This window comes from Anas acuta, chromosome 8 (assembly GCF_963932015.1).
Source record: "Anas acuta chromosome 8, bAnaAcu1.1, whole genome shotgun sequence".
Classification (NCBI taxonomy): domain Eukaryota; kingdom Metazoa; phylum Chordata; class Aves; order Anseriformes; family Anatidae; genus Anas; species Anas acuta.
In genome coordinates this window covers 2,149,628-2,163,574 of record NC_088986.1, presented here as the reverse complement: position 1 = coordinate 2,163,574, position 13,947 = coordinate 2,149,628, and the positions used below count along the sequence as shown (strand labels likewise).

Sequence of the window (13,947 nt, the reverse complement as noted above, 5' to 3'; positions counted from 1 at the left end):
AGCTCCACAGAATGTTACCACAAATTCTTGACAGCTAAGGTTTTAACGTCTGCCTAAATGTGCCATCAGCAAAGCCATAAGGAGCTTGCGTGACCAAAATAACACTAAATTGAGATCAACTTACAAAGGAAAAAGACAAATGAATGTGAAAGGTAATAAGCACTGCACACAAAAGGAGAAGTAAAGAAAATTGAGTGGAAAAAAAATAAGTTATATCGAACTCCTGACCTGGAAATACACATTTTCTGTATTGAAAGAAAAAGCGGAATAGATGAAGTACCTTATAAACTACAGGCACATTTGAAAATCACAAATAACAAATCTGTTTAAGTAACAAATCATAATGTTGCCCAGTTTCAATTCGAATGTAACGCAATACAAATTGCAAGAGGCGTATCCTGGAAGACAGGAAGAGAGCAAGCAGACAGCAAATCAGTCAGCAAATGCTTACAAACGCTACAGGACAGGACAACCCTCATGCAAGTGTGCACGTTCTGAAATATGTGACTAGAATTTCATGGTTTGTCTCTGACCAGAATGGGAGCTCGTGGATTGAGTCCCAGTTCTGCAGTGGTCAAGGTTGGTGTGTACCACCCTCAGTGCAGACTCAGGATCTTAAAGAGCAAAAGAAAATTTGTGTTCTTAGTTTGGGACCACGTGTTTTCATCACGTATCTGCACAGTAAGTTGACTGCCCATATGAAAAATTATCAATTAGTCTTAAAGATACTCTCTGTATCATGTTTCCGTCCTCTCTTTCTTTTTTTAAGTCCTTTTAAGACCCAAAAAGCTTCCATACATAGCATGGGTAGGAACACCAACACACAACTACGGTAAAACTCCCAACACATCCTGTAAGATACTGTAAGATACCAAATCCTTTGATTTAAGCACAAAAAGCAAAAGGAAAGCAAATCCTTCTGCCTCCAGGAAATTACTTTTTTTCCACATGCTACTTTATAAAATGACTGATAATTAATAACACCAATTGTTTTGTTATTTCCTGAAAACAATTATGGGCAAGGTATCGTGTATTGTTTGTAACTGAGTGAAGAATTTGTTCCTTTACCTATTAGACTGCCATGATTAAAACAAGACTTATAAATTACAATAAAAATTAAAGCCCCATTGTTTGTGGAGCCATATAAACAAAGCAGGAGAGCCTCTGCCTTGAAGGGACTGATTGATTTGTGGCAAGAAGAGAAAGATGATTATTATTCCACTTTCAAAGGCAGAAATGGGAGCACAAGTTTTTGGATTCAGAAGTCCTGCAGAAGACCTGGAAAGGAGATTCATTCAGTCTGGCCAAGGAGTGGTGAAATGCTGGAGGGGCACCTGATCTTTCTTCTCTTTCACCTGTGGGTGACTCTGACAACCCTTCTTTCCCAGATTGCCAAAACCCATGCCTTAGGTCCCTTTGCCATGCCAACAAACACTTTAAACCTCTGGCTTAAACACCATCCAGCTATGAAATAGTTAAGCTTGTGAGCTAATTAGTCAGGATATTACAAAATACTGTGGTTTCTTATGCTGTAGGCTCCTTTTTCACTTGATGCAAATATGGGTCCTGTTACAAAGTTTCTAGTAAAAAGCAAGTCCTTTCAAAATAGCACCAAGAGTATACTAAGTAGCATGGATTTTCCAGGGAGAAGAGGAAGATGGGAAGTCCTTGCTATCAGAAATGCAACACAAAGCTTTCAGCAGTGGAAGAAAAATCTAACATCTAAAAGCATCTCAAACTACTAAGTCACATACCTTCATTTTCTATAAATATAATTTCAATAGGAAAAATCAAACCTATCAATTCACTGAAATTTCAGAAGTAACGTCAACATAAAACTGATTTAGTCTCGGAATGATTATGTACAATCTAACACAGTGCACTGTTGAAAAAGCCCAGCCCACTTTCCTTTTTCAAAAGGAATTATGCCTCTTGCAGAGCTCTGAACAAACATTTATTTAGAGAAGAGTTTCACAATCCTGTGCTGTTCATAATTCCTCAGTGCTCAGCCCTCTCTCAGTTCAGGTTTCCAAGCCAGGACACCAAATAGACAGTAAATGAAAGAAAGGAAAACCCCACTTCACCAAGGCACTGCAGTATTGCTGGGGAGACAGGAATCTCTAGATTTTAGCACCTAAATTTAGGGAAGCTCCCGGAGTGAGTCCTCATCACCCATCCAAAGTGGAAACATACAAACACTAAACACAGTGGAAAATATTTTTTAAGAATCAGATTAAAATTAAATTAACAACAAAGCATCAAACTTCTAATCAGAGGATTAAATTCCCACAATTGTATGTTTAAAATACCCTCTTTTTTTCTGCAGAGAAGAGCAGACCTCATCAAAGAATTCCAGTATCAGGGGAAAATGTCCCAAATTCAGATTATATGAATAATTTATTATTTTTTATTATCAGTATACTGTTAATCTGACTCATCTCTTAAAGCAAGAAAAGGCACTTAATGCCCTGTAACAAGCTTTTAGAGTCCTCAGAGCTTTCTTTAAAGAGTCACTCAATTCCACTCTTGTAGGGTGTTTATCTGCCAAACTTAATCACGGCTGTTTAAATCCAAGATTAGCTTAAGTTAAGCCATTAATGCTGCTAATAACAGCATTTATGCAGTGTTGCAGAAAAAAGAAAATACTACAGTACCCTCTTCCTCTTTTAAATACAGGTATCAATACCATGATTCTTTGAAAAGCCAAGATCTTGTTGTAAACTGGCAGTACTTTTTTTTTCTCATAACAATTCATCCAATAATAGTAACAATTCCAATATAGCACAAGTTGTAACCAGAATTGGAAGATTTTACCGTTCAAAGATCCCATTTACAAAGCTCTCTTTTTGCATCTGCATAAGCAAAGTGGCTGCTCTTCTCCAACAAGCTTAGAAAACAGTTGGGATGCACAGCCTGAGGCTTACATGTGCCAGTTCCCTCATTAGCATGTGCAAGTGATAGTGATTATCAGGAAAAAAAGATATCACAACGCATACAGCTATATGAGCACCCAATTTTGGAAATGTTTTTCTCTGCAGCCTAAACTGACCATATATGTGAGTATTACATCTTATGCCAAGGAGGGGTGTTACACAGAAGCTCATTTTCTTATAGTTGTTCCTTGAAGAATCAACAAAAACGTGATGATTAGTGCGCTTGCTTCAGGAAGATGGGCAAAGTTTCAGAAAGTTCAGAAACTTCAGAGTTTCTAGACTAATTATTCCTAAAAGCAAAGCTTTTTCTATGTATTTCTCTCCTACACTGCAAACTTAAAGCTCATACTGATGCAAGAATAGTCAAAATAAAAAAAAAAAAGGAAAAAAAGCAGCATAACGTGCAGAACTGGATTTCTATCAAAATAGAATAACAAAAAATATATCAAAAAGGAGGGACATCTTTCCTTTAGCTAGTGAATGTGGCAGTGCTCAAGAGCTGTCAATTCTGCTGCTTTCACTTTGCAGTGGATGAGAGCCAGTACACCCATTCTGCCCCATGGATCTCAACAGGGAACGTGCTCTATTCTTACATCACCCCCTGAATTTCAGCCCCTTGGTATGCGTGGAGGATAAAGATCCTGCCAACACCGGCTTTGATTTTCTGATGCTTTCTCCCGTCTAGTAACTACCACCTGCAGTCAGGCCACATGGATTCCCCTGCAGTCCTAGAGGAGAATTTCAAAAGCAACAGCGTGTGGCTTTCTCCTTTCAAGCTAAAAGCAAAATTCCCATTGACTTCAGCAGGAGTACAGTTCACTGCGAACACTTCAAATGGAAATTGAAACATGCAAACTACTGATATGATAAAACATTTCTGAGCCATTTTTTTCAATTTAGCTGTTATACAGTTCAGTCACCTACTGTTTCGTGGATATGGGTTCTTGTGGTTTTCAGCTTCTGGGGTGTTTTTCAGGGTTATATAGCAAAGATGAAAAAAAATCAGGAGACGTTTAAAGCTTTTCCTGTTAATCTCTTATCTATGGTGTGAAGAGCAAGCTGCTGCTTTTGGTTTTACTTTTTAGTTTCTTTAGTGAGTTCAGTATGAATTAGAGGGTCTATCTATTGTTAAGACAAATGCTCCAGTCCCCAAGTAATCGTTTTTCAGATGTTTTACACTTACCTCATCCGATAATGCAGCCGGTGAGAAGTTTTTTCATCTATCTTAAAGACCTGGTTTGGTGCATACCAGAGCTTTTTGTTCTCATCAAACAGTGCAAAGAGATTATGGCACAGAGGAGATATAGCTGTCACAGGAAAGAAAGCAAGCACGTGAATTCACAAGGCCACAAGACATATGAGCAACTTAAAATATAAATACAACAATTAATTATCTGATCTTGCAAAATATACCATTAAAAAAAAAATGACAAAAGGATTAGTTTAAAGCAATTATTAGAAAGATATGACCAAAGGGGAACTGCAAACTGTGTACTGGTTGACTCCACTTACTGCATTATGTATTAAACAGCCTGACATTTCTATTAGCTATTTCTACCATGGAATTTATTTTGGAAGTTAATTTTGCCAAAGGTCTGAACTTAAGAGGAAAAGCCTTTAAAAAAATTCACCTTTTCCAAATCACAGAAATGGGTGTTTTAACAGAACCAATAGCAATACCACAACTTTGTTCTCAGTTTTACTTTATTAATAAATTTTGCTCCCATAGCTGAAGGAGAAGGTTTTAGGAAAATGATCAAAATCCCCTTCTCGTTAGCAGACAGGCAGAAAGCATAACGCATCATTTTTCCATTCTTTGCTAATTCAACAGAGGGTTTTCTAACAAAGAACAGACTTTAACTTGTAGGTCTGGGCTGACCTGCTTTAACCTTCGCCTTTACACCATCCCAGAGAAAAACAAGTGGTATGTTTACGGGACTGCCTTTGTTTGAATTCCTTGCTTCAGCTTCCTGTTCAATAGGAGGCAGTACCTTTTTGCAAAAGCCCCGTCCAGGCAAGCAGCTCTGTCCCAGAGAGCACTAAAGCATGTGCTTAAGTGCTGTTCTGAATCAGGGTCAACTGCCGAGCCCATCATTCTGGTCCTACAGAACTCAGTGAAACCAATTCTGCTTCGAATTTGTAAGAGAGAGTGCAAAAAAAGAAGAGAAACCAAGGAAATAAAACCTGAACAACCTAACTGCGAAGTTCACAGAAGATGGGGCTGGACACCCACTGCTTCCAGACGGCCAACCAGCAGCACGTAGATGCCGTCGGTGGTTTAACTACGCAAGCAGTGATTTACAGCAGAGACCAGCATCACAGGCTTGCTGAAATGGGTAAGGCTTTTGTCCTTCACATGCACTTGTTGTAGACTTAGCAAAGACCAAGAGAAGGCAGAAAGAAGTTCCCTTAAGGAAAACTCACCTAAAGTCATTTCTTTAAAAGGTTTTAACTTTCTAACAGAAATTACTGGCTGCAGTTGCACAGTATATGGGCTCGCACCTCTACAAAGAGCAGCAGCTCACAGATTACATGCTGACACAAACAGGTTTTAAGTACTCCTCATTCTCATTAAAAGTACTCAAAAACAATATGAGTACTTATTTGATCAGATCTGTCCTTCAGATTCCTATCATTCCTGTCTTTAGAATGAAAGAGATGTAAGTAGGTAAATGAACTGGAGGGTGCTCAATCTCACAAGAACCAAGATGGCGTGGGAAAAGAAAATATTGCAAAACTACAGAAAGCTTATGCCCAAACAGGCAGTTAGATGTTTATACAGCTGGATTTACTACTCCCGTATCAGCTGAGCAGTGTTTAGTATTCCAGGAACCTTGGGAAACAGAAAATTCAGGGGGATAAAAGAACCTCAGAAGTTCAGAAGTGTAAATGCAGAAGTACACTACACCTAGGATTCATGAGGCTTAAACATGGATTAAATAGACTGATCCCAGTAGAATTATACAGATATTCAAGTATTTTGCTGAGTCAAGGAACACAACGGCAAAGCAAGAAGTTTTCATTTTACATTTCTGTATTACCATGATTGTGCACGGTTATGGTAATCTTAACTAGACACACACTAATCTTAACTGGTGAATTATTAATACTACAGATGTTGTAATTCTGCAAAGGAGTGTCAGGCAACAAAAGAGAAAATTAAAACTGGGAAAGCAGCAAATGGGTATATTTTCTCCAATTAGCCCTCTCCAAAATAACATGGAACAGATCTTGACGGGCTTACCATCTAGTATAAGGTAAAAACAGCTTTGTGCAACATATTTTCACACCATGTCTCCTCTTCTCCTATAAGAAACCTAATCAATCCCACTAAAAGAAATCAGTACTTGTATCTGCCAGGGTGAGAGATCATCATTTTACATGAATCTCAAGAAAGTCCCTTCCATTTCTTTTACTCTAAACAGTTTGAGAACTGCCCGAGCAGACCCTTGGAAAAGGTTTCCACCCTAGACTTTGTATCATGATTACTTTTTCTACACTTACTGACCGTTGTGCAGAGAAGGAATTATCACTTTTAATGCTGTCATGCCTTGTTGCTGAAAACTCCTACAAAATCCATATACTCACAACACTTCCGGGCGGCTTCAATGCACAACTCTTCCGAGGTAAACTCGCCACTGGTATACCGAATGGGATCTTCATCTTGCAGGTAGAAGAGTATTTCTAAACCCTGATGCTGAGCTTCCAGGTTTACTTCGCTCTTCTTTGTGCTCCTCATTTTTGCACAGAAAGCCATGGCTTTGCAATCTTCTTTTACATTTAGATACTGAAAGTGGAGGAAACATTTAAAGAAAACATGATGAAGAAGAGTTTGGTTGATTTAGTTCCATATTTTTAATTGCCAGTTCAGTAGCAAACATTCCAAAACACAAATTTCCATATTAAAAAAAAAAAAGACAAAAATAGAAATGTGACTGGAAGTAGACTATTTAGGTCATAGAATAAATAAAATGCAATTCATAGATAAAATTAGAGATTGCTTGAAGGTACAAAACTGAAGGCTCCGTTTGGCTCATCCTTATTTCTTGTGAAAATATTTGTCAGTACACAAATGTGTTGTTTAGGAAGGTTACTGAATACTGTGATGAGCTAGGTACAGCATTTCTCAACCTTTTCATATTGGTAACCTGATTATTCAAAGCCAACATTTTTCATAAATGAGGGGAAAAGTGAAAAAATAAATGTCAATGGTTATTCTGTTTCTGGTAACTGCTTCAAATAATTCCCCTCAGCTGAAGTTCTGGTCGTTCCACAACTATTCTGAAAGGTTTCTCTTACTGTAAAGCAGGAATAATTTTCACATCCTTAAGTATCTAACTGATTGAAAAACAATACTTGAAGCTGGCTAACATAAACAGTACAATTTACGTTTCCTTAAAAAAAAAAAGTCATCTTCTATTTTTACAATCTATCTTAACAGCTAAATACTTCAGATAACTTTCTCCCATCCTACCCTTTGTTTTTTTGAACTCCTTATACTTTGTGTGTCAGGGTGAAAATGTGGCTTAATGAAAGATCTTTCAGACTGCCAAGAAGGCATACAAGGGAGCTCTGACTCGAAAGGAAAGGTGCATAGCTTTTTATACTTGGTACTTAAACAGAAAGGGCAGAAAGGAGTTAAGTGACCACAGACTTCATTTACTCTGGGGTCTGTGTTCCACATTTTACTAAACTTCAGTTCAGTTAATAACAAAAGCCCAAACCACCAATTCTGTAGTTTACAAACATAATCCTCCCACCGAAAAACAAACAAAACCAAACCTCAGAACCCAACACACCTGCATTTATGTGACTGTCTGATCCTCTACGCGACTGAAACAGATTATCTTCACGCTCTCCAAGAGCAACTTGTACCTGGCTGGAAAAAAAAGAAAAAGTCAGGAATTCCTTTGTACAGTATCAGAGGCACCAAATACATGGTCAGGCTGATAAAAAGCCACATGTGATCAGACAGAATCTTTCCAGTAATGTATCACAGATCCAGATCTAGTCAACCAAATACAGTCAGAGCAAGCGCCCAGGAGTGCAGTAAACACACTCTTCATAAATCTACTAATTCTTTTTGCCTCTTTGGTTGCACTGGTTGAGAGGCAAATAAAAAGCGGGTGGAAAGCCGTGATTGTTTTGTCGTTTTTTCATATTTTCAGAGCATCACCAATCTGTCTAGTCATGCCCACAGCAACCCTCAGCTGCAACACCAAAGGAGTATTCCCTTTGCTTCACCTCCATCGTGGCTTTTGAAGTCACTGCATTCTTTGTAACTTTTAACTGAATGTTAGCAATTGTAATTATTCACTAGACCCCCCTTCCAGATTATCAGGTTCTGTTCTTTGCCCTTTTACTCTTTGCTCTGCTGGAGATGCAGAGCCTTGGCTGGGTGGCAGAGGATAAGGGGACTGCCCACAGGAGTGAGCATCACTGCCAGGCTCACATTTCTCTTGGAGGAGCCTTGTTCACAAGGAACATAGCAGTAACTTCCATGCCTTCAGGCAGCAGGGACACCCTCCAAGAGCCTATGTTTTTTTAAGCCTTTCCCATGACCACAAATAACCTCAGTATTCTGGGGCTGCTTTGCAAAACTACCCCCACCCAAAGGTACAGCTTATCTGTATCACCTGAAGCAAACTGGGAAAACATCAATACCTTTTTTTTTTTTTTAATGGTAGGTGTGACACTGCCTCTATTTAATATAGTGTCTGATGCCGGGGCTGTAAAACCAAAGAGGTGCTAGAGGGATGCTTAAGAAGCACAGGGAAAAGAGTGGGCATCAGTAAGGAGTCTCCCTAGTCCCAGTCCTGATGACAGAGCGTGGGGCATCGACGAAGGAGCTGGCACGTGTGGATGTTCCTCTTCAACGTGCTGGTGTGGTAAATGTTGCCCATCACCCATCCAAGGCTGAAGGACTCCTCCATCTGTACCCTCCATCCCTCCTTTCTCTCTTCTCCCCTCTCTCTGCCAACACATACTTGAGCTAAATGCATATTGGTTTTGCTGCAACAGCATCGGGCCTTAATCCCACATAGCAGACTTTAAAGATATCGCTTGATAAGCCTTAGGCTTAGTTTGGGGAAAGCCTGGCACGGAACCACACGCCTCCCTTGTGCTTGGAAAGTGCCCAGCAAGCATCACACCATCACAACAAAAATAATATTTAACAGCACAGCACATGTTTACAATTAAATTGCATGTTCCTTTCGTCTGTGTCACGTTAATGTTAAATCTGAGTTTCTAGACACATTCCCTCAGCAATAATGTGGGGAAGAAGTAATTGAGAGCGCAATTACTGGAACAGGCAGACAAGCCAGTAATTATGTCTGCACAGCACCAGAAAATGTAAATGTAAAAGGTTAGGGACGGAGCTGTAATCTAACTGAAAACACTCCCTTTTCAACGACGTATCTTGCAACTGAAACTCAATATATTTTAATGTCTGCGTGGGCACAACATTAAAAAGATTGTCTAGAGGTTTTAAAATGTGAAGGGAAATGTAAAACCATTGCCCTTGCAGATTCATAAATCAAAACTGTTTTTTCTCAACGTAGCGTTCCTTGGTTTTGCTTAATAGCTGCTGCTTGTTGCTAATCGGGGCAGCAATTCCCAGAACAGAGACGAACCACACCGCTGCTTCTTCTGCAGCACGTTTCTGGGGATGAGAGGAGAGCCCAGCGTCCAGCTCCTTGCTGCTCACTACCGAGCCTTCCTGAGGAAAACACCTTGTCAGAAGGGCATGGTGATGGCCTGAGAGCCCCACTGAGGCCGGTTCCTTCCCTGCCCCACCCCTCCCTCACAAAATGGCCAGGCTCCTGGCCCCGGCCTGCCTGAGGCCACCACATTCACCTCAGCACGTCCAGCCCAAAGCCCGCCTCACACAGCCCTGTCACAGCTTCATGGCAGAAGGACTCTGAGGGGAATTTTAATCCTCTGCCACTTGACAGTTTCAGAGCCTCGGTGGAGCACTGATTTTGGTTTATCTTCTGCAGATTATCTCCCTCCCTCCTGAGCGTTTCGCTGACGAGCCTGTGGGCACCCCTGCAGCCCTCCCTCCTCGAGTTCATTCGGCTTGGCTCGCGCCGCGCTCAGCAGGCCTCATCCTGCCCGGCGCCCACACCATCCTCCACAGGCATCACCCGGGGTGGCGGGGACACCATGACAGACGTGCCTGACTCTGCTGGAAGCTGTGTGACTGCACAGCCTTCTCTTTTCCCAGAGCACGTTTCCCTTTGCCGCTCTCTGCTCCTAACGTGACAACGGTCTTCTGCGACGCGTGTTGAGAAGATCCTGAGGGCAAGATAGGAAGGCTCTCTCCAGACACCCTCTGCTAACACCACACCTTGAAAGCTGATGCGTTAGAGTCTTTTGAGCTCTCCCCTGAGCAAAAGTTTTTTTTTCATCACTTCAATCCTGCCCTACCTACACACAGATACTTGCCGCCTCCTTGGAAGGCCATATTGGAGCCGCTGAGTAGCTCAGCTGGCTGGCTGGGAGAGCCAATTCCCAGCCCGGGGCACCCACCAGCAGAGGGGGACAATGACTCATCCTTCTCACAAAGGGTTTCAACCACAAAATTCGTGATTTTTGGTGCATGAGCATGTAAACAATACCATGGCGTCACAAGTGCCAAAAGTGACATCTAATTTCTTTGGACTAGGTCAACCAAGAGACCTAAGACCTGCAAAAAGCCTTCTGTCCTCATACACAGATGAAGACCCCATAACATTTGGTAGAGGGAATTCTAGAAGGCAAGTTGCTCAAAATCAGTTTGCTTCTGGTCTGGCTACAGAACTATTAAGCCTTAATGAAAATTTGGAAGAAAAGTATGTGGTGAAAACTCCAATCCCTGCCTAAGATGCCGCAGCCAAGATCTTATCAGTAAAAGCAGAACAGTTCAAGCCCAATGTTCCCAGCATTTCTAAGGAAAAAAAGACAAATATACAACATAGTTGAATAACCCCTCCCAACCCTTGTATGCCTCAAAAGTCAAAGAAAGAGAAGGAAGGGGAATAAACGCAATACTTCAAATCTATTTGCCAATCTGTCCCTGATCAGAAGGCAGCTGTCAATACGCCGGCGGGGATGGAGGAACAGGAAAAGCCGACGGGGCTGCGACACCTCCTGCCAAGCTGGCACATTCTGCTGAGAGCCCACGCTCTACAAAAAAAAACAGAAACGCAAGAAGCATTTCCCGAGAATAAGGAAACAGGATTAAATTGTCAGCTGGGGGATATTTCAAGGTATCAGACACCACAGAAACTGGCTCCGAGCTCCACCAGGCATTTGTAAATATCTCACGTGAGCTCACACGAGGCTCTGGATGTCCCCTAGCTCTGGTTTCCTACCTGAGCAATGGAGTTGGACACATAAAACGTTTTCCCAGGCAAAGGCAACAAATGAAACCTCCACAGGCTCCGAGAAGAAGCCCACACAGCTCACGTCCACGCTCAAGCGGAGGCAAACCTGTGCGCTGAGACTTGCTTGGACCTGAAAATTAAGTGTTGCTTCCTGCATGTTTTGGGGAGCTAACACAAAAGCGAGACGTGGACGGACGGACGGTGCTGCTGCCCAGATGCAAGGAGGTGCCGGCCCCGCTGCACCTCCCCAGCCATCGCTGCCAGGCACTGGAACCACCACAGCCAAAGAACTGGAAGCAAAACGCAAAGCTGGAAGGCCTGCTTCGGGGACAAAAGTCCCTAAAACACAAGGAGAGGAAAATCCCGGATAATATCTGACCAAACCAGAACTTGGTTTTATGCACTGTTTTCAAGCTCTTCCTCTTTTTCTTCTCTCGCAGCCCGCTTTGTTTCTTGTTTCATGAAAAGGACGCAGCCAGGGGATGTTTACGATTGCTTATGCTCACAAAGTAACATGTAGGCTTCCCTAAGATGTTCTTTTTGAAAATCCAAACCCCGTTTATTACTATGAGGTTGCCTTCTGCACTGTATCTGCGTCCTTTCGGTGTATACGCACTATTACTTCACCCTCGCGATGGATGCGTTCGCCGCCTCCTTTTTTCCCACGGGACCCTTTCGCTGAACGCACCGTTCGGGGTTGGCTTTGTTCTCAAAGGGTTGGTTTTGTCCCCAAAAGTGATGCCGCCCCACACTGTTTACCTCTGCCCTACAAGCAGCGTTATTAATTCCCCTTGGGTTTTTCGATAGTATTCATTCCGCGATGTGACTGATCTGTGTTGTAAAACTTTGATTTAAACATTGGGCTGAGAACGCGGGGCGGAAATTTTCAGCAAAATTAGTTAACGTTGAAGATTAGTGAAGTTCTTAAGAAGCGAAAAACGGAGTGCACATGATGGGTAGGTCACCAGCCTTCACTGCACGCACGCTTACACTAACAGATGTGATATATTTCCATTTTTAGCAATCTAACTCTGAAAAGCAGAGGATGCAGGCTCCTATAGCGTTCACGTACTGACTACTTCAGACCAGACCGAGTGCTTTATGAACCCACTCAGTTGGCTCTCACACTATGAGAACTCAGCGCGCTCATTTCCTGTGCTTTTCCAACTCGATTTCAAAAACTTCTGCGAATTTCATGACATGTCACCTATGTGGGAAGAACATTTTCAGCTCGCTCGAGAAGCTGCGTGTTGATTTACCACGCTTCTTGTCTGGTCTGTCACTGCAGCTGTAGACGTGTGAGCACGCACACAGTCCCGTTTTCCTCTCTTTCCAGCCCAATGCTCCTTCGGACACTAACTGGGCTTCCCCTGGCTGGGCTGGTGTGGAAGGAACAGCAATTCTTAGAGCTTGCTTCTAGACTATAAACTTGTACCAAATCCCTTCTCATCCACAGTTTCTGGTATAATAACACCTTCAAATGATACAGCCGGTTATTATATCCCTTAGCAGTCAATATTAGGCAGCTTTCAGCTAAAGCAGTACCTCGGAGGTAAATATATCTACGTATCAAGCTTCAGCCCACTTCGGAAACCTACTGCACGTACAATGACACAATTTCTGTGTTATCACCATGTAGCCAATGCTCCCGAACTCAGGTCACACACAACCCAGATAAAAGTTCTTTTGTTGCTTTTGTTTTGTTATTTTGTTTTCCCATAAACCGACCAGCTAAAAAAAGCTTGATTACTAAAGCGATGCTAACGGGATTGCAGGGGGATTCCAGGCCTGAAGAGGATGGACAATCGGAGGTTTTTATTCCTGCCTGGGACACGACACTAATGATCCCTTTCCTTCCTCCGAGTCCCCCCCCAGGCCGCTCACCTATGCCCCCGGTGCTGTGCCAGCACGCGGCGGCTCGCCCCTGGCCGAGAGCCACCCCATCTTCCCAGCAGGGAAGCAGGTCTTCAGGAAACTCGGCCTCTTCCTGGTGGCATGGTGCTGATTTCAGGGCTTTCCTCAGGGTCACTTCAGCCGCAGGGAAAAGTTTGCAGGACAATCAGCCAGCGTAGCGAAGAGCTGCACAAATCCACGTTTCCTTGGAAGAGGCAGCGGTACGGGCGTGCGAAGCTCGTTGCTTCAGGGCTCAGCTGGCAAATGATGCTCAGCAGGTCATCGAAACGGGCACAGCAACACCACGCACGTGTTTTCAGTGCCTGTCAACAGCTAAAACTCTGTGCAAGACACTGCCACGCAGAAGGAGCGGAAGAAAAAACATATGTTGGTGAGACGTGCAGCGAAGAGCCCTGACGCCTCGGGACTTGCTGTACATCTGCACGCTCTCTGCAGGAGCTCCACGTGCCACCATCCATCCAGATCCCAGCTGCTTGGCAGGGTGCAGGTGCAGGGGAGATGAGCCCCAGCTCCGTGACAGCTGCCCCGTTTCTCCTGGGCATCTATTTAGGCTTAGTACGTACCCAGGGGCATCTCTGCAGCCCACTTTCACAAAACCACATCACCTTTAGCATAAAAAACACCACCACCTTTAGCATAATACAGCAACAAAATGTCCCTTCAGATATAACAGCCACCTCCATGATCCACTAGTGCTCCCCATCGGGGGAATCCTACGCTGTATTTATTTC

The 13,947-nt window shown here is 42.8% G+C and overlaps 1 protein-coding gene across 2 annotated transcripts in view; it reads right to left on the bottom strand.

Moving 5' to 3' along the window:
- Positions 1-13,947, bottom strand: part of JAK1 (Janus kinase 1) — a 54,490-nt gene that overhangs the window by 22,081 nt on the left and 18,462 nt on the right. Inside the window, exons 2-4 of one of the 2 annotated variants that reach the window (XM_068690130.1) lie at positions 7,733-7,808; positions 6,522-6,720; positions 4,117-4,240 (exon numbers count right to left, since the gene is read on the bottom strand). In XM_068690130.1, the coding sequence (XP_068546231.1) occupies positions 4,117-4,240; positions 6,522-6,720; positions 7,733-7,738 (329 nt within the window). In that variant the 5' untranslated portion in view covers positions 7,739-7,808. Of the gene's footprint in view, positions 1-4,116; positions 4,241-6,521; positions 6,721-7,732; positions 7,813-13,947 lie in introns of both variants that reach the window. The other variant, XM_068690129.1, reaches the window with a different exon arrangement.